Genomic DNA, 21,435 nt, shown 5'->3' with positions numbered 1-21,435 from the left:
TGTAATGCATTTTTTAAAAGCTTAACAATGGATAAGTTTGAAGAGGCAAATGCTACTATCTTAGTTCTTTGGAAATGCTATCTCTGAGCGTAAGACCAAATGAGAACAATTTTTGCCTCTCGTGGAATATGCTTATAAGAATTGCAAAACAGATACTTAGGATTGGATTTAATGTTACACTAAAAGACTTTACTCACAGAAAATAAGTATGAAGACCAAGAAGCCATACGCAGAATGCTCACAGATAATGGAGAAAGGTAGGAACTACTTGTTATTGCAGTACCCACGAGAAGGGAGCTTCCAACTTTAGAGAGAAGATGCCACATTAGAAGCGTTGAAAGGGGACACTCCTACCAAAGGAGGCTTCAAAGACATGGCAAGAAGTCATGGCAGGGATCAGCCCAATCAAGGACAGTTGCACAAAGGTGGGACGACATCACCATAAAGAGAAAAGGGGTGCTATTAAGAGCCATTATAGATGACAACCTTCAAGTCACTGCACATGTGTTTCATCACCTCTTCACCTATAATAAAGCCACCACCAGCCCAGCTAGAGTCCCCAAGTGGTTATTGGAAGACCTCATAACAGGGAACGTTCTCAAGATTTAAATGCCCTCTGGCTGGAATGTGTAGCAGAGTCCTTAACCGAGGCAAATAAGGCCCTCCTGAAAGACCCCAACCAGAAACTCAATCACACAGAGGTGCGCAATGGCATTATCAATTATGGTAATGCACTGACACAAATCATCACACAGTATGGGTGTGCCCTTGCAGGAGAAGAAGACTATTCAAGATCGCTATTTTTATATCTGGAAGAATCAGCATTAACAAGGCTGTCTAAAAGCAAAGCGAGATAACATCAAAAATGAAATATCACATTATAGATTTCAAGCCTACAGAGTGAAGTAGCTTGGAACATTATGATAATGCAAGGGTACACCTAACAATGTATAGGGAAACTCAGCATCAAACATAACAGATTTCAAATAAAATCAGATACAATACAGATAACACAATGGCAACAACAATACAGCAGCAACTGCTGCTGCATCTGTTTCAACTACAACCCAGCAAAGCAGTCATTGGTAGCAAACTTCACCATAAAAAGAAGTGAGACTACCTCGTCGTGTAACTGATCCAGAAAAACAACAAAATCTTCATATTGCAAGAGCCTGTCTCCCTTTTCTCCAAACAAATGCTTCAGTAATCCACTATCTTTAGCAGCATCTAGAGACCTTTGTGTGCTCCAAAAAACACCACGCTGTGCAAAGATCTCCTTGTTTTGTTCCCTCATCATGTGCATCACTTTGATGAACTCCTTCATTTCTATGGTACTGAGGAATAGATTCAACATGAACCAGATAAATGTCAGAGGGTGTACATCCAAACTACATGTGACTCTCATAGTAATTTAAACACCAGAGTAATAATGTAATTGTCAAGCTACAAAGGAAATTTAGCTTCTGAAGGAAAAGATGCTAAATCCAACACTAAACCCACCCTACAGTCACATGCACAAATGTAATGAACCATTTGCAGATTTCAGTTTCAAGTTGCACCCCTATACAGTCAAACAGCATATAATTCCATATATAACCCTAAATTGTGCTTTTAACTTGTGAATGAGCCAGTCCTTTACAACTTGAAGTTCCACTCTCTTATTCAGTCAAACAGCAAATAATTCCACCTAAATTTTAGAAAATTAGCAAGTGTTTGAGTGCACATACAAAGGAATGCGAGAACCCCAGTCTATCAACAAACTTTGTGGGTGCTCAAAACCAAAGACAAAAAGGATCCGAAAGGAACTTGACAGAAGTTTATAAGAAGGCCTACCCATCTCCATTTCTATCAAACATCTTAAAGGTTGCAAAGAAGCTCTCCAAGGAGGTCATTATCAATGTCCTTATAAAATTGTACCTACAAATCACAAAAGCCATGTACAGACAAATTTCCATATAAGTAAGATAGCATATGATTAATATAATAGCAATATATTTAAAGCATGTCAACATAACTGCATCTGTTTAGAAATCCTTTTGCCAACAGCAAGAAAACATTCAGCTCTAGTTGTATTCAGTTTTCCTTTATGAATGAAATTAAATTTGGCAGCTGATTTCTAAAAGTCAAATCCAACCAAGCACATGGGTCATGTGGGATGCAAAGTACATATGCTCTGCACATTCTACAGTTCTTTTACATCATAGCTACAGATAACACAAGAAAGTCTACAGTTCTCCATTATCTATATCATATAGGGAATTTTTGGAACACAACATAGATCACTGCCCCCTCACAGAAGTTAACAATTGGACAAGTGAGATAGAGACCACCATCAGAGGAGGAATACCCATTGTCAGTTACTTAAAGTTGGTCTGTGAGATCCCTTGCTTCAATAACTGGCCTTACTGGGTTGAAAATTGAGAGTACTAAATGCCTTAAACATTTAATGTTAACCAAATATCAAAACTTACATATCTAAATGCATGAAACAATCTTTTTCACAAGAACTCTTGAAGCCAAACACCACAGCCTTCAATACACATTTACACCAGTCCACCTTAGACACGAAGAACATAATGGACTAACTATCAAAACTTGCCAGCAAACTAAACTGATTACAGGATTTGCAGCCTTGGCCTTGTTTGGAAGGAATGATTTTAAGTCTTTTTTTCACGGGCACAAAATGAGTGTACAAAGCTCCATTCCATGGCCTAAAAAAGAGATAATGCATTGAGAAATTAAATTTGTAAACATTGGCCTTGTATGGAGGGAATGATTTTAAGACCTTTGTCACAAGAATAAATCTGAGTGTACAAAGGTCCATTTTTTGGCCCAAAACTTATAATCCATGGAAAAATGAGAATCCTGTTTCCATAAGATGCCCCACTTTCCCACATGGAAGGGCACACAACCTATACCGTATATAGCTGATACCAGACAAGCAGTATACACTATACTGGCACTGTAGTGCAAAATTTCCACTGCATTCCTTCGCAAGCTCCCCCCTCCCCCCCTTCCTTTCCCTCCCTCTTTCCTAGGCCATTATTGCCTCTGCTTTATGCTACACTTTACATGTAAAGAGAAATTGGCAAAGTTAAGTCAAAAAAGAACCATATAGAAGATAACAAGAAATAGTCAATGACTAGTTATGCACTAGCATATTTGAGATTAACATTCTATGAAGGCAAAATTTCTATCCTCCTGCACTTTCTGTAATAAAACAAAATTTCATAGAGAAGAAAGGAAATGAAGTTTCCTTTTTGGTGCATTTTCACTTACTCATGGAATGAAATTCTTCCATCTGCATTCATATCGAACATCATGAAAAACTTTGAAGGAGGACACTGTAACTCCCCAGGTATCCTCTCACCTATAAGGTACCCTGCCCTAACTATGGTAGACTCAGAAGGGGGTAAGACAGGTATGATTGCTCGCATCAAATCCCCGGGAGTCATATAATATCGATCCTTTGACTCCTTAATGGATGCAAAGTATTCAAAAACCTGCTCTTCATAAAATAAAAATCAAACTTGCAGGTTAAGGATAAATCAATGTGAAGTTAACATCACCAGCTTTCAAAGTAAGTTTATTTCAGGAAAGGAATCTCAAGGCAAAGTTTCAATCACAGTTTGCAATAATAGGAGAACAAAGTAGAAAATAAAAATTTACAAAACTTTAAAATGCTACACAATTCATCTATCCCAAACAAAGCATAAAACAGACACACAAAAAACAATGCTAATGAATGATTAGTCATAAGCACATGGTAATCCTGCATGTGCAACAAGTAACTGTCCAGTAAAGCAAGTCCCATACCTACTTAAACTTACCAGATGTGCATGCCATATACAAAAACATGACATTAGCTCTTCATACCTTCAGGAGGGGTGGTGAAAATAATCAGGTCACCCACATTTTATGCCGAAGGTGTCACAATCAAACGCAATTAAACACACTGGTTCAAAAGGTGTTTTCTCTGATTTGCAGATTAAGCCTTACTCAGAGCATGACAATCAAGGTAGCTCTCCTTTGACATATTAGCTCAGTAGGCCTGATTATGGATTCAGCCTCTAGAGTTTGTTCATGTAGCTTGCAGAAAAATTCTTGATAGCACAAAATAGGAAGGAAGAACAGACGTTGGGAGGCTCAACACTTGAGAACGTATTTTATTCTGCAGGACAGAAGCCAGGATTCTCAACCCCTCAGAGATAGGGCCTCCAGACCTCTAATATACAGACTCAGCATAGAATCTAATCAGAGCTATTAGAAGAGAGCAGTGTTTCAAGCTAATCCTATACACAGGACTATATCTTCCAACACTTATCCTTGTTAGCATTATATATAACCTAGGTACAAAATTTTGTTAAATGCATGGATATTAAAATAAATTTTGGGTGTATATTCTGATATCGTTGACCTTAGCACTGAAATCATGCCAAGATATAGAGTATGAACCAATTATTTTAAAGAAACACTCCTATACAACAGCCAATCTGTTGCCTGAAATTCCTTTAGAATCTAATACTGTTGGGGAGATTGCAATTCTCCAAGTAAAGGCACAATATTTGACCATGAAGAAAAACAAACCCAATTATACTGTGTTTTAGGACCAAATTCTACAGTCAAAAGGAATGCTCATTTGACAGATTGCTCATTGAAAGTACAGACCATGTCACACATGTGATCTCATGCACAAGTGCACACAATATCAAGTGGATTTGTACTAAGTTTGCATCATAGCACAACAATTTTAACAGTTGCAGATTAAGCACAAAGTGTAAGTCGCATGATATAGACAAACACTATGTGGATGAGTGGCTAGGAAAGAAACACCAAAGAAGTCTAAATCCATATAGTTACTGTAAATCATAGACAGAAAAAGAATCATTCCCGCACTTCAAACAGACTGCATTAAAATACTCAACAAAGAACACAATATTAAAAGCTCGTCTCCAAAGCATCAAAGTGAAATGTAAACACTTCTCGATTCAATACGAAAGACCAAGCATTATGAGATTGAACAGGCAATTTAAAGTATGAAAGAAAAGAAGCAAATTAAAGTTTTCAGGTAAGAGCACCTTTTGAGGAGAACTATAGGCTCTAATCCTTCTTTCATACATAAAAAATATACGTCTTCTCATCCAATCTGCAAAGCAAGACATTAAAACATAGATAATTAAATTGAGCTAGTCAATAAGAAGTTTAATGTAAGGCAGCAACAGAAGTTTAACAGAAGTCTGCATTAAGGGCAGCCTGTCTCCCACTAAAAGAAGATATTGGAAGATGAGATCAATTTTAATTCCTAGCCAAGAGATCTTGTAGAACCAATGTACCAAGCATTTCGTGTCAGTATCTATAATATACTAGATGAGTGCTCTCGAAGACTAGACTAGTATCAAATATCAAAGGCCGGAGAAGGCAAATATCAAAGCGGATAGTTGAATGCCAAGTTATTTTTGCATCATGATTCATTGAGCACATAATAAGACTAACATTTGAGTGCTTACACTGGACATTAGAGTGGCACTGCAGCTGGGTGCAAAAGCAATTCAGAGAAGTCATTCATATCTGAATGTTCCTTTAAGGAGTCACCTATCACACACACACAAAGGAGACTGCCACTTGGAATGTGTCAAATTTGCTCTCGAAGCAACCACCATGACACGTGTTGCATTTTGCATGAGAATAGTTGGTATGCATTGTATGTTGTTGAACATAAAAGTCACACTGAAGCAGGTAGAATTGTGAATTGCCATGGGTTTCAATTGTTTTATGATGGGGCACTGCAATTCATTACTCTAGTGTTCTCATGGTTGTTAACGAGAAATTTCAGTCGGTGCTTGTAAAGAATGATGTGTTGGGGCGTTTTTTGATAATTGAAATCATGTTTGAAGGCAAGGTTTTAAGGCTAGTTGGAGTTTATGCACCAAACGATTCCTTGCACCGTTGTGACCTATGGGATTGCCTGAAAGCAAGCTTGTCTCTTGGTAGACCGGGCACGCTAATGGGTGCCTTCAATATGTGTGTGGATCTTTTGTAGTCTGTCTGAGGACATGTATTTTTGAAACCTCACTTAACATGTGGATTAATTTTTAATCACATGGTTAAGTAAATGTAGCACATGTGAGGTGTAACTAGGGTTAGAGTAAATTTACAAGCCCGGGACCCGAGGAAATCATGGGATGTCAATGGCAAAAGTTTCTATAAGTTATGTCGCACAGGTACTTGGTGGTATCTGGTGTCAAAAGATGACGTATCAACGAGACAGTAGGGTTTGCAAGGAAGAACACGGAGTGAACTTGGCAAACATGGAGAAGAGAAGAGAAGTGAGAAAAAACTCTAATGAATGGAATGATGAAGTTCCGAATCATGGAGTGAATGTGATACAAGGGAACAAGGGTGTCGTAGCACAAGGAAGATGATAAAGACAGCCACAAACCACAAACCACAATGTTCTCCTGAAGGGGTGTGAGGACAGTGGAGAGGCTAGAGAGAAGAGGTGACGGACTGAATGAATTAACCGTAAGGAATGAATGAGAGAGTGGCCTATAAATAGGCACAGTCAATCTAGGATGGCGCCCCTTTTTGGGGCTGCAAACCCTAAACGCAAAACGCAAAAATGCAAACTGCGGGTAAAGGGTGAAGGGTTTCTCAACACCCCCTCTCACGCCCAAAAAGAGGAACAAGAGAAGAGTCAGGTGGAGATGCAATGCTACATGCTAAAGAATGCTCATGCAACAGGTGCCACTTGGACAGTGTCCCTCGTGGGGAAATTGTTCACTTGCCCAAGCGTCCTAGTACAAAGATGATGAAATCATGCAACGCATAGGAGGAATGTCCGACTTTGTGTGGTGCCAAGAACCATAAGGATATGCCCGTACTTGATCTCAAGAGTTGTCTCCATGCTGACCAAGTGACAAAGGCAAGAAGAAGATAAGGAAGAAGATGTAGAGGATCCCTGAGATCCACTATTTCCACCTAAAAGGTAACCTGCAGTAAAGAACAGTAGACAGAGTGAACTGGAGAACCCAAAACTCAACCTCAGGAGAGAAGCCACTAGCTCCATGCATCCATGCAAGGAATACGAAGGCCTCGTCCACCAAGTCGCAACTAAACCTCCAAGGCCCTGATCTAGGTAGATCCTCAAGATCCTAGGTATCAATAGGTGAGATAACCGTTGGAAGGAAGCCACCCCATCCAAGGGTAGAAGTAGAAGAAGATAAAAGGCCTCCGCCAGGGTGTGCGAAGGATGAGCGGTGGGTGGGGACCCCCTGTGAAACTGGAGGAATAGGAGCCTCCTCTGAAGTCGCAATAGATGTAGATGCCCCCTCAAAGGGTAAAGGAAGATCAACCCCCTCTGAATCCCCCGCTAAGGTGGATAGGGAACCCAAAAACTCATGGATCACGGACTCTGAAATGTCTGAGGATGAAGGAAGTGCCGTCGGTAGTACCGAAGAAGGTATCTGGGGTGGTGAAGAATTCCCAGAGGTGGCCTCTCGAACCTAAGTAGGCAAGGGTGAAGGGTGAGACTCAAACTGAGCAATGAGTGGGCAACAGTCGCTACTTCTCAATGGAGCGGACTAGAAAGCCGAAGAAGAGGAAGGAGTCAAGCGGCCATTGTCTCTCGAAGGAGCAGACTGACAAGGACACAGTATCAAACAATCATTGTCTCGCAATGGAGCAGACTACAAAACTGCGGGTCGTGGTAGCCACTGTACCCAAAAATAGGTAGGAGAAGATTGCCACTGGCATTACAACGATCTCCACGAGGTCGTAGCACCAATCGATCCTCCATGTGCTCGAACGGACTTAGTGCGCATTGGATGCATCTTATTGCCTTGAGCATAGTACTCTCATAACCGATGCAGAACGATCTCTATGGCCCAAAAAGGAGATGTGGCACAGGAAGTGCTAGGTGGAAGACGCATATACTTCAAGAGAGTGGACAGCAAAGGTCAAAGTCAGCAAGCATTAGTGGTGTGTCCAATGATGCCACAGTAGAAGCACCCAATAGTTTGGTCATCTGTTGGTAAAGAAGCCATGGATACCAGTGTGCCTTGCTGAAGAAGGAAGAGGTTAGCCACGAACCACAAACCGCAATGTCCGCCTCAAGGGGTGTGAGAGCAATGTGAAGCACGAACCACAATGTCTGCTGCAAGGGGTGGGAGGGCAGTGGAAGGGCTGGAAGTGAGCTGCCAGTGGGAGGAGGATACTACCAACAGTAATAGGTTGCAACCAGTAGAAAAACACAAGTGAGGAGAGAGAAATACTAAAAACGCAGGCAACAAGAGAGAGAAAACAGCAAGCACACGCTGCAGGAGAGAGAAATACTAAAAACGCAAGAAACACTAGCAGTAGCAGTCAGTATGCTAAAATCAACTCCGAATAGTGTGTGATAGGCTGTAAACGGGTGCCAGACTGTTGTGGACAGCAATGGCCAGCTTGGACCAATGTCCTCCGCGTCCGGGGTGTGGGCAACAAGCTGAAATACCTAAAATCTGCAAAAACGAGATTGTTTTCTGAATGGAGAGTGATCAGCAACTGTCACTTTGCTGTAAAGAGCTGCAAACTACAGGTGGAAGGCTGGAAACAGGCACTAGATTGTAGATGACAACAAGGGACAGCTGAGACTGCGATGTCCTCCACGAAAGGGGTATGGGCAGCAAGTTGAAAACACCTAAAACCTACAAACACGAGAATTTGATGCAATAGAGGAATAAGAGAAATGGATGCCGAACTCGCCACCGGTCTTTGCCTTCACTGGAGTGGAGGATTTTTGCCGCCGTTTGAGCAGATCCAACTCTGATACCATGTCAAAAGATAACATACCAGCGAGACAGTAGGGTTTGTGAGGAGGAACACGGAGTGAACTCAACAAACATAGAGAAGAGAAGAGAAGAGAGAAGAAACTTTGATGAATGGAATGATGAAGTTCTGAATCATGGAGTGAATGTGATACAAGGGAACAAGGGTGCCGTAGCACAAGGAAGATGAAGACAACCACGAACCACAATGTCCTCCTGAGGGGTGTGAGGGCAGTGGAGAGGCTAGAGAGAAGGTGATGGACTGAATGAATCAACCGTAAGGAATGAATGAGAGAGTGGCCTATAAATAGGCACAGTCCATCTATGATGGCGCCTCTTTTTGGGGCTACAAACCCTAAACGCAAAACGCAAAAACGCAAAAATGCAAACTGCAGGTAAAAGGTGAAGGGTTCCTCAACATCCGGTGCCAGTTGTTGGCCTAAGTCATTCATTTGGCCATAAGTGTCAATTGGTGACACTAGAGAAGTGGCATTTAATGGTACCTAACACCAATCTAATAGTCAAAGATGGCGCAAAGACACTCGGAATGGAAGTTGCCTAGCCAATTTAATTATTGGCTAGTTAGATTATTTTTTAGGGCACCAAAATAATTATTAGACTAATTTTCAATATTTAAAGACTGAAAATTAATATTTAATTATGGATAATGCTAAAACAACCATTTGGGAAGGCTGCCACTTTTCAAAAATGCCCATGCAAGACTGAAAAACGTCTTTAGAGGCTGGAGAGAGGTGTTTTTAGTGTATTCAGCCTGCAAGAGAGAGGGAAGAGATACTGCTGGTCTGATTTGCAACCATTGCAGGACCTTCTGAGGCAGCAAGGGGCAAGAGAAGACCAACCAACAGCAGGTGGCAGCATCTTCAAGCTGTTGAGACAAGGCAGTAGCAGTAAATGACTGATTTTCTTCAGTTCTTTGTATCTACAAGCTGTTGAGACAGGACAGTAGTAGTAAATGACAAATTTTCTTCAATTCTTCGCGAAGAAAGTCTGAATTTTTTTCTCCCCTCAGCATTCTCTCTCATCTTCCAGCCTTTCTACAGCCTTGCTCCAAAGATTGCAGCATTGAGATCACCAGAGGCCGAGAAATTTCAGATTTCTCTACTGTAAACCCTAATTTACAGCAGAAATTAGGGTTAAGCAACAACCTCAAGAAACGTGCAGAAAATGGAAGCTCCAAGACTTGGATTCAACAGGGCTGAAGATGTTTTTAGCCTATTCAAGTGGAGGGACCAGTAAATAATTGAATTTGGGGCATTTTTCCATCTCCATCAAAGTTAGTGAAGGCCAATTGATTGCCCGAATCAAGGGGCAAAATAGATTAAAGACTTGCTGGTCATTTTGAATAGCAAGGGGAGTTGGAATACCGAAAGGGATTGGAAGAATCCCATTGTACATCAACTTCTTCTTCAATTAAGTTAAATAAATACTAAAAGGGGCGCCAATTTTGGGGGCCAACAAGGTGTCTAATATCCAAGATTATATAGTAAAGTGTACTTTTCAGTTTTTTGAATTTGTTATTTACTGTAAATGATGCTTAATCAGGTTATTTACCACCCTATCCGAGGAGGAAGGCTAGTTACAGTAGTCTACCTCCAAACACCCAATTATGGATGCACCAAAGGGTCATGTATGGGATGATTTTACATTGCTTGTTCTCAAACAAGATCTTTGGTCTTGGCTCTACCCATTGGCATCAGGATTTACATTTCCTTCCGCCCAATATTCGATGACATTGTCTCAATTGGATCGTATATACATCATGCATGATAACCACTTTTCTTTGCAGTTTAACATACTTGTACAACCCATTGCCCCCTTTGCACAATTTTTTAGCAGACTTTCTTTGCACTTTAATTCCTCATATTTGAGTCATGCAATCTTCAATGGTTACATGGGGTGTAGCTACTTGACAAGTTTCTGCTCGACTTTCCGCATGTGAGCAGTGCCTCCTTTGATCAACTAATTGGTAATGCAAAAAGGGTTGCCATGAAATATGGCATTCACCATGTGTAAAGCGTTGCCATGAAATATGGCATTCACCATGCTTCACTTTGCACGTAGTGCATGTATGCGGTAGAGGAAATGTTGGTTTTGGTTCATTCCTTGTTACTTGAGTCTCCATATGATGCTTTCCTAGCTCCATTATGAGGTTGGCTAATCTTACCAAGTATTTTCAGCTGAGATCTTATCAGCAAGCCAAACTCAAAGCCTTGACTAAGGGTCTACAATCTACAAGATAACTCATGTCAATCCCACAAATTCTTATGTGGCTTGCATGCATACCCTGCATGGAAAAACATGGTGTGACTACAAATTGTTGATGGTTAGATAGTGATAGACCCTCGATCCATTGTTAATATTTGTAGAATTTATTTTCAAGAACTTTTGGGTTTGAGGCAAGCACTTTCTGATTGATTACCCACACCCATTCAACATTTTATGCCTTGGTCAAAGATTAGGTTTCACCTAACAATAATACTACCTTAGAGAATGAATATTCATGAGGATGAGGTTATGGATGTCTTATTGCACTTGCCCGAGGATAAAAACCTTAGTTGGGATGGTCTAGCCAATTAATTTTTTGAGACCTATACGACTTGCAACTCACTTGGTAAAACCTTTAGCTACCATGTGTCAATAGATTTGGGTTTCTAGATTCATACCTGCATCTTGGAAAGAAGGTATCAAGTTGATATCCAAATTCCCTTCTCCTTCAACGCTCAAGCATTGGAGACTGATTTCTTTGATTGATACCATGTATAAGATTTTTTCAAAGGTGCTCGCTAATCGCCTCCATAAGCAGCTGCTTGGCATTGTGCATCCTCATTAGTATAAATTCAATAAGGGCAAAAATATTTTGCATTATATTCTAAATGTGCAAGTGGGCAAAGATTATGTGCAACACTCTAATCAAAAGGTTGTTCTCATCTACTGGGCTTGGAGAGACTTTTGATTATCTAGAATGGTCTTTCCTTGTGGAGCTTATGCAAGCCATGGGTTCTGGACCATGCATGTCCCAATTGATATACAACATTAGCAATGACACTTCTTCCTATGTCATATTGAATGGTGGTGTCACATAACCTTTTATTCTTGCACAATTGGTCAAACAATGCTGCCCTCTAAGTCCTCTGTTCTTTGCCCCCATAACCCATCAAATTCTCTCCATGTTATCGCTTCTAGACGAGACTAGGCAATTGGCTAGATTATCCCTTTCTTTCAATCAACATTTCGTTTGGTAGGCATTGACCAATGACAGCTTCATGATATTGAAAATAGATATGGATAGATGTTTGGGATTTGTTTGGGCATGCTTCAAGCCTCCATATTAATATTGCTAAATCGTCTCTCTCAGTACCACTAAATCAAACTTGCACGCATTGGGGTAGCAAGAAGTGGTAGTGGTGGTTTTGTGTGGCAATATTGCATGGCATGTGGATTACCCTTAGGGCATTGAAGTTCAGCCAAAGCAATTGCTACAATGGATCTCTCAAAAGCTGACCAAAAAGCATGGGCAATAGGGCTGTTTTGGATGTGGAGACTCACATGATTGCTCTCCGTTGGTCACTATTTCAAGAAATGTGTGTTGGTCAACACCCTTGGGTGAAACCGGCCTGTTCACTGGAAAGGGCAGTAGTATACAACTAAAATATATAAATGCTTTCACCCAATTAACAGTTGCCCACTTTACCTAAACTTAAAGACACAGAATCAAGAAGAAAAACAGGAAGCTAGAATGCTCCTGTTGCAGCACATACACCCTGTTGGCCCCTAAGTTAGGCGCCCCTTGCGGTATTTCTTTATTTTTAAAAAGAGAAAGTATAATGGGCTGTCTTTCACCTATTCTGGGTGAAATTTGACAACATAACAAAACAATTACTAACCCAAATCAAGTTGACCAAGAGGGGAAACTCTGCCCAAGTCTGAAACTTCTGGTTGGAGTGCAAATTTGACCATTTCAATCTGCTGTAATTACTGGTTCAGACCTGTTCTGAGACCTGTTTTCAACTCATACTTTTCCCTGTACTGTTCAGCCCACTGTAATTACTGGTTCAGACCTGTTCTGAAACCTGTTTTCAGTTTATATTGATCCCTATACTGTTTTGCATCATCTGGGCCAAGTGCCTCTTGATTCTGACATCATTTGGGCTCTGAATTAACCTCTGAACAGTCCAAAATCTGTACTGATTTAGTGCTGTTTCAGACACCTGCTTGGCGAGACTACCACCCTCACCTATTCCTGCTTGTAGGCAGCAAACAACTGCTCCTATTCCTAGAGAAAGGAGGCTCTTGCCTCATGCAAAAACAGCATATTCCACACAGCTGTACCCGAATCAGAAGAAAGGCCCTTGATTCTACAGCATAACCATACTATCAGGGAGAGAAAGAGAGAGAATAGGAAGGCAAGCTCAGCCCTTTGTGCATCATAGACAAGGTAGACCAGCTCTCAAGAGCTCTCCATCTGCAGCAATCCATCTCCCCTTTCACAAATGAGCCCCCAACCATCAAAAAATTGCACGCCAGCCCCTCTTTAAAGAGGTAAGTGCAAAAATTTGTGCCAAGTGGCAGCACTGGAAGATATTTCCATTCCAGCCTTCCGGTCTAAAATTCTCCATCCTCGGTGCAAAATTTGACCTCGGCACAGACCAAAGGATTGATCCTCGTGCAAAAACGAAGATAATGACGCGAACAGATTCTGAGGTCCAAAAATAGTAACTCCCTAAATTTTAGGAGTTGCTTCCATTGCATCCCACTAGTCTTCTGACCATCTTTACAGACTATGGCTACATCCAGATTTGCAATGTAGCTCAACTGAAAGTGAATTTCCACTTATGACCCCACATGGACTAATCTCTTGAAGATTTGTCCATCTTCACTTTGAACTAGTCTCTTTCAGGCTAGTTCTTCAGCACACTTGTCCATATACACTTTCACAAGTCTCTTCCAGGCTTGTCAATCTACAGTGCCATCAGTCTCTTCCAGACTTGTACTGGACCTTAATTGTCCAGTCTTGACTCACTAGACATTCCTGTCTGTTTCACATACTAGCCATGCAACTCAGGCGTTAAGATTTCAAGAGGGATCCTTCCAAAAAGAAAAACCAAATAAAATATGTAATAAAGAAATCAACAAAAAGGTAATAGTTGTCACAGTCTTATGACACTTGGGTCTCCATTATTTGCTTCTTTATTAGAGATCAAGGACTTTTTGTATGGTAATACTAAAATTCATGGTTCATAGTGGCACATACTCAATACTGATTCTCATTTTTCAACATCTTCCTCTATCTTGGTGACCCATTTGATGTGTTCATGAAAGGCCATTCTTCAAAAGGTGAAATGGCATCCGATGGAGGATAAATTAGTTGCTAATTCCTTGTACACAAAATTGTTAGTTATGTCTCACCTGCTCTCTCGGGAAGAAAAATGAGGGTATCAGCCCAAGTTCAATTAAATGTCCTATTTGGGTTTGGTTTGTGTTGTGCAAATGCAGCTCTATTAGCCCATGGTGTATTGATGGCTTTTCGCACAATTAGAAGGGTCTTCAAAGATCCCTCATGCATATTGTGATCTGTGGGGTGAGATCTCAATGCAATTACAAAATCAACAACCCTTTCCCACGCTGGATCCTGATTGTCCTTGGCAAGATTGGGACCTTGCAAGTTGCCTAAGTCTAAAGCGTGCAACCAAATATATCACCTTATGATTGTAGATCACCATTGGTTGGTGGCCAAAGCCAATGTTGTATGGGGACTACATAAACCCAAGGCTTGGTGAAAATTGGTTGTCATGGAAGGATGGATTAATAAGACTCCATTCAAATGTAAAGCTTTTATTTGGAGAATGTTGATAGATGATGTGCCCCTTGCCTCGGCCCTTTCCAAGCACCATATTTCAAATGGCAATTGTTTCCTTTGTACTACCAATGTGGAGTCTTCTCGCTATAGATTGATTTCCTATCTATTGATCAAGAAAATGCAATACCTCCTGTCTGACACTTGCAGAGTTGTGGTTAAACATTTGATGTGCCCATCTGATTAGGTCTCTCACGGGGCAAAATATCCCTCTCCCATATAGCCGCAAATGACGATCTTGTTTCATTTTTCTAGCTTCTAACGCTGTTGGCACAATTGGGTCACCCAAAATGCATTCATCTTCAATTTGTCCTTAGGGATTCAAAGTCAATTTGCTAAGCTCAAGGATCTTCTCTACTAGCAGTTGCACCTTATCCAGCATGCTGGTCTTCTCTCTATGGAGAATTTAGTTATTTAACATACAGCAGATTCTTCTTCTTCTCTATTGTGACTATTGTATTTCTCATGTAATTGATACAATGACCTCAAAGATAGCCAAGTTGTGAAAAGTCCAAAATGTCTGAAATCACACCTAGAAAAAGAAAGAAGAAAATGGCATCAATTTGGCCAAGAATGATTTGAAAAACTACAATAACTAGCCAAAACCCAAAAAATCTAAACAAGAGTACCACATGATAAGAATAGGAAAATGGAGCCATTGATAGCACTGGTAATTTACAAAGGCACGTACTAGCCTAAAAGACAATGCAAATGCTCAGGCTATAGGCCTGCTGCGTTTGTATGTAGAAGAGCCCGAAGGGAGAGAATAATCAACTACACCTGCAAGAAAATAGTTATACATGTCCTATCTTTGTCGAAAGCACCTATAAAACACAAAAACTCTGTGTTTTCTGCAGCAAACAGCAGGCTGAAATTTTGTGTTTTCAACAATAGGGTGGTCTCCTTTGAAGGAAACCTCCATGTCCTTGCTTAGGCAATGACACCATGTGAGAGTGCATAACAGAAGAGGAACACAAACACAAAGAGGAAAGGAGAAAAGACAGCAAAAATGAAAGAGAAATATACACTAAATCTGGAAAAAATACTGAATGCAATGATGGACTGATCAGTCCTTGCACACAACCCAAAGCTTCAGTGAGGACACCCGATCAGACTGGAAAATGATGACAGCACAAGGGACAGTGACGGAAATGGAGACACAGTGTGCAGCCAGCAGCCCCTGCAAATGACAAAGAAGAACACCAAACTCCAAGTGTGTGACACTGCAGAAGAGGAAGAAGAATGATCTGCCCGAAGTGGTGACTACAGATATATAACTGAAACGCCCCTAAACTGGCTCTGATCAGCACGCTGAGCCACTAAATGTGGTAGTCGGCCAGGTAAATCTGGCTGACCAGCACCAATAGATGCAGATAATGCTGATGTGCCAGGGGGGAAGTGCCGACAAGGGCAAACAGAGCAATGGTCTGCAAGGACTGCACAAGCTGACTGGTGCCTGGAAATGCACACAAATCTGACTAAGAAAAGAAATGCATGCTCTAAATAGAGCTGCCTCCTCTGTCAAAAGCACATGACAAACATGTCAAAGCTCCTAATGTCCCCATCTGATTCACACAGGCAGGGGGTGACAGTGCATGACAAACATGACTGCTAACAAGAACTATGCTCCGTTACTCCTTCCTCCACACCAACAGGAAGACAATAATACTTCTTCTAGCACTTCTCCTTGAATTCCACAGTACGGACATGTGAGATATTTTTTGGGCTTCTCTTTTGCATCTAAATCAAAGTCAAAAGATGACTCTGATTTCTATGTCTTCTTCTTCCCTTTCTTCAACTTGGACTATCCTTTACCTGTTGAACATGTTGCAAAAGCACAGCTTTGTGCATTGACTCCACAAGAATCTCTCCATGTGGTGCACAATCTACTCAAGCACCATAGGCACTCACTCCTCCCAAGTGATGAAATCTCATGTACAAGAGATAGAAAACATTATACTTCAGTAATGGGAGATATGACAGAAGCATCACAACTAGGTTCTCCACAGCCACGATCTTTCCTAGGGATGCAAGCTCATACCTGATTTCCTCTAGCTAATTGATGTGGTCCTTCATTGTAGGGGAATTTGCAATAGCGAGATCGCATAGCTTCAACTCAGCTGCCCAGATGTCCAAACATGGTAAAGGGATGTCACCTTGGTCCAAACCTCTATGGTGGTGTGGATACATCTTACATGCACGACAATAGAATTTGTGCAACTCAAAAAGAGAAAAGAGCAAGCTTTTGCATTGAGCCAATCCCACAAAGTTGCTAAGTCCGCGGTCACTCTAACTTGGGGCCCTAAGTAACCTTTTAAATCAACTTTTAACTTTTTCATACTACAATGATGCTTCGATGATTGTGCTTGTGCCTCTGACTGAAGAAGATTTTGGACAAACAGCTATTTTTCCAACCATCCCAAAATAACAAGAATGCAACAAACTCCATGAGCATTTGCATATGCCTTGCAATCAGCTTCAGCAGATAGATAGCAGCAAAACATGTTTTTTACCATGTATTTGCCTCAATAGATAGACAGCAGCGAAAAGTTGTTTCTCAAATGGGTTTACTTAAACATGTTCATAATATGAAACTCATGGTTTATGACCCCAAAAAGACTGCATAGATGTATACAAGCATGTGATGTAAAAACACACCTCAAAAAGATTTCAAAAGAAGCCTAAAGCATGAGGCCATGGACAATCGTTAACCCACGCTCCCATGTCGAAAGAGACCTGACCTGAAAAATGTTGAATACTATGATGGAGCTTGTCAAATTTGCAAGGAGGTAACTGGTTGTTGATCACCACAGATGCACCCTCGCAATGGGCATAATGAGATGCGCTGTCATCAAAACAAGCAATAGAAAGCCCTGCTCCCAACGCAAGACCAGCAACAACTAAACTGAATGGTCCAGGGCCTGTGCAAATTCGGTCATCTGCCGTGAGTACAGCAAGGGAAGATGCAAGAGGCTGGGGTGGAATCACTGCCCATCCATGAGAAACATACTTCCAGTCAGCCAAAGACTTCCACTTTGGGCCTATCCGGGATAGCATCTTTCGGGAAGCAGAAGCCCTTGCAGGTAGAGTAAAGCTCTTCAACAAGAGATTCAACCAATCGAATAAAAAGAAAAGCGCTTCCTCTTATTGAAGAATGGCTTTTCTGGTTGCAGAAGTGAACAGCTGTAAGGATAAATTCTCCGGCAGTAGGGATGCAAATACATATAAAAGCTGTGAGGAGCGCTTGTCTGGTTGCAGCAATGAACCACTTAAAAGGATGGCTGCTCTGGCAATGGAGATGCAACAAATCAAGGCATAAAAGCTCTAAGTATGGAGATGCAACAAATCTAGTCATAAAAGCTCTTCCTCTGCTCTAAGTATGGACTCGTGATTCAGAAGTGAACGTCTGAAGGATGATGTGTTGTCTGGCGATTATGCGCTCATAAATCTTCTGAATCTATCCGCAGGACAGAACAAAGCCTCGCTATCGTATCGTGAATCACGCAGGGTGACTGATGGTCCATGGACAGATCAAGATAGGTGAAGTCAAAAGATCAAGGCTTTTGCCGCGGCCCGCCGCTTGGATTTCAACGCTCTCGAGTCTCCTCTTAAATCGATAAAACCAGATGCACTGGTCGATCTGCTACTCCTACCAAAGGCTTCCCATTTAGAAGCTGTTCACGTGAGGGCAGAAAACCAGGAACCGGTATGAAAAGGGTCTCCGGTTTCACACTTTATTCACTTTTCGGGAAAACAATTTTTGGGCCTTTCGCTTTTATCCGAGCGAGCTTTTGCCCTCCGGCGCGCACCTTGCTTTCGAGGTGGCTTCACCATCCATCCGCCCCTCGTTCCGGATGCAAATCTGGACTGGACAGTAATTAACAGCTCAAAAGCTTAGAAAGTTAGAGCGTCCATTCAGCCCCACACCAGTCCCCACACTGAAATTAGTTATGCGAAGGATCTCCCCCATCCAAAATTCTATCCATGCCCAAGTTACCAAAAGACAATACCTACTTTCAAAACATGCCAATCCTTGCCATCTAGTATCAAATGGCACCAGCAATCCATAAGCAACAACACAAACGGTTTTGACATTGCTCTGCTATTTGAGGTTGAGGTTGTGTGTAATCACCCTTAATAAGCTTGACAATAGGTATCCATTACCTTGACTTCACATTGGGCAAGAGTCTGGGGTTAACTCCATCCTATCCTTACGAATAGGAACCTTAGTCCTTTGACACTCACCACGATGCTTTACGAATTTAGAAGCATTGCAGAATAGTGTGGGCCACCACCCTTGAGATTGTAGCACCTTGCAAGCCGTAGTTTCTCCACTAAAATATCCTCCAACAATTCTACCATGCAGTCAGCACATCATGCACTTCATGCTCACATAAACATCTCCGCAATAGGCCATCTTACCCTAACCTATAGAGTTGGCCCGGCAATCATTTGATAGGGTTGAATCTAGTAGTTTGTGCTCTAGGATCTAGACTATGTTGTCAGTCAAGGCATCAAGTCAACTCTAAATAAATCCCTCTCTCTGGACATGCTAAAAAGGTATGTGCATCATGTGGGTCATCTATAATGCCTTGTCCAACAGCCTCTCCTGTGGGTATGTGGGACGTGATTTACCATGTAGTATTGCTTGCCTTTGCATACAACCACAGAAAAGTCAAACTCTAAAAGTGGAAGTAACCATCAAGCAATGCACATGCTTTGACACACATTTTACAAACCACAAATGCAAATTAGATGGACCTATATGCTATGACTTGTGTTGGTTTGCCAAAGACTTTTGAAAATTTATTATAGCTATTGGCAAAGTGCCTAAGTCTGCTATTATCCCAAATACTCTTCAAAAGACACATCAAAGGATGAGATAAGACCTAGTATTGTTATGCCAAATGTGCCACCTACTGAACAAGAATGTTGATGGAATGCAAAGGATGCACAAACTCATATATTAGTGGTTGTATTTGTTTGCCAAATGTGTCACCCATTGAACAAGAATGCAGATGGGATGCAAATGATACACAAGTTTATTGCATTAATGACACTATTTGTCAAACAAACACTTATGGGATGCAAATGATACACAAGTTTATTGCATTAATGACACTATTTGTCAAACAAACACTTATATCTCATATTTGCTTGTGTAAAAACTACAAAACGAACTTGGATGCACTTGTAAGGATTTTTAAGGCATGTAATGAGGCATGCATTGCCAATGAAGTATTTGGATTCTAAGCATATCAATGAGGGTGATTTCGTAAAAGCATCTTTCTTAAAAGTCAAGGATCTCAAGGAGCAACTTATTGCAATTAACAAAATTGTATTGGATGGCATGTTAGCTACCATGGTTTTCAATGCCTTACCAAACTCTTGTTAATGTTTTGCATTTGCACTTTGACTCATGCTTAATGACAACCCCAATGCCTTCTTCTTTGATGAGTTTACTTTAGTGTAAGTGTAGGAAAAATAGTTTAGAAAAAAACATTATGTCATGTGTATAATTCAAGTATTTGTTGTAAGTCATTAGAAAGGCAAAGGTAATGCTTCTCATGTCAATGGCTCAAAGCCTAAGTAAAAATAGTGACCACTATGATAAGAACAAAAAGAAGTTTTTTATTATTTGTTGCAAGCATGTGAAAGGTGGAGCAAAAGTGGAAGCACGAGCGGAAGCAAGGGCTATAAAGGTTCAAGAAACGAGAGAGAGAGAGAGAGAGAGAGAGAGAGAGAGAGAGAGAGAGAGAGAGAGAGAGAGAGAGAGACCCATGTGTGGGAACTCCAACCATCGCAATGTGTGACATGCCTTCCCTCATTGAATATTCTATGCCACTAAAAGAATAAAGAATAAAGTGACAGTGATGGGTGCTTGCCACCTGCAATCCACATGTGTGCTGGTATAATGTACAAGTAAATGTAGGTGGCTAGGCACAAGTAGCCTTTAATTCCCAATAACCTCCCACTTAAAGGTGAATGTGGCTAAGTGTGGAGAAAACAAGAAAAAAGTGATAAAGTACAAAGTATACATACAAGTACAATAGTATGAGAAATATATGTCATCTCATCCTTTGCCCAACATCTTCCTAAGGAAGGTATAATATTCCACTGTAAGACTTTAAGTGAGAAAATCTATAGGATTTGTATCTATAGGGATCTTGATAAGCTCAATGGACTTGCCCTCTACCATCTCTCTAATGAAGTGATACTGTATCTCGATATACTTTGTGTTCTCATGGAAGATTGGATTATATACCAACTAAATGGCACTCATCGAATCCGAATCCAGCATAGGAATCATAGTCATACTAAGATCTACAACCAATCAATCTAACCATAGGGTCTCTTTGCAAGCATCAATGGTTGCTGATGCCAGGAGGCATATTCCACGGTGGATTCCATGAGGTTTTACGGTGGATTCCGTAAACTTAGATGACCGGGGCTCATGCGCAAAGAGGATTCTTTGTGCGAGAAGTTGATGGGGACGCCTGTCCTTTTCGGGCGTTTCATTAATTTAGTGTGTACATGGGTGATTCCATAGCGGGTGATTCCGCAAAATGCATATTAAATTAATAAACGTTTATGAGTTTAGAGTGCGCACTCGTAATAAATTAAGGTTAGGATTTATTTCTAACCAGTTGATTTATTTATGTAGCTGAAGACTGCTAGGTATTCACTTTTGTCGGTTTAATTGTGTTATTTTACTAACGATTGTGAATGCTTCAGTTGATGTGTAGAGATAGCAGC

General features: G+C 41.0%; 1 protein-coding gene across 3 annotated transcripts in view; it reads right to left on the bottom strand.

The window, feature by feature from the left end:
• LOC148029513 (calcium uptake protein, mitochondrial-like) overlaps positions 1 to 18,350 on the bottom strand; it is a 32,204-nt gene extending 13,854 nt beyond the window's left edge. For 2 of the 3 annotated variants that reach the window (XR_015692435.1, XM_087688360.1), the window contains exons 1-5: positions 17,421 to 18,347; positions 5,079 to 5,146; positions 3,280 to 3,503; positions 1,834 to 1,917; positions 1,121 to 1,334 (exon numbers count right to left, since the gene is read on the bottom strand). Coding sequence is in view for 2 of the 3 variants with exons in the window: in XM_087688360.1 (XP_087544486.1) it covers positions 1,121 to 1,334; positions 1,834 to 1,917; positions 3,280 to 3,503; positions 5,079 to 5,146; positions 17,421 to 17,736 (906 nt within the window). In the remaining variant the exon portion in view is untranslated. Of the gene's footprint in view, positions 1 to 1,120; positions 1,335 to 1,833; positions 1,918 to 3,279; positions 3,504 to 5,078; positions 5,147 to 17,420 lie in introns of all 3 variants that reach the window. The other variant, XM_087688361.1, reaches the window with a different exon arrangement.
• Between the last annotated feature and the right edge of the window lie 3,085 nt (positions 18,351 to 21,435).

This window comes from Lygodium microphyllum, chromosome 11 (genome assembly GCF_053477565.2).
Source record: "Lygodium microphyllum isolate KBCC chromosome 11, Lygodium_microphyllum_v1.1.10, whole genome shotgun sequence".
Lineage (NCBI taxonomy): Eukaryota > Viridiplantae > Streptophyta > Polypodiopsida > Schizaeales > Lygodiaceae > Lygodium > Lygodium microphyllum.
Note: the sequence above shows the minus strand (reverse complement) of the source record. Positions and strands in the feature narration are given on the sequence as shown.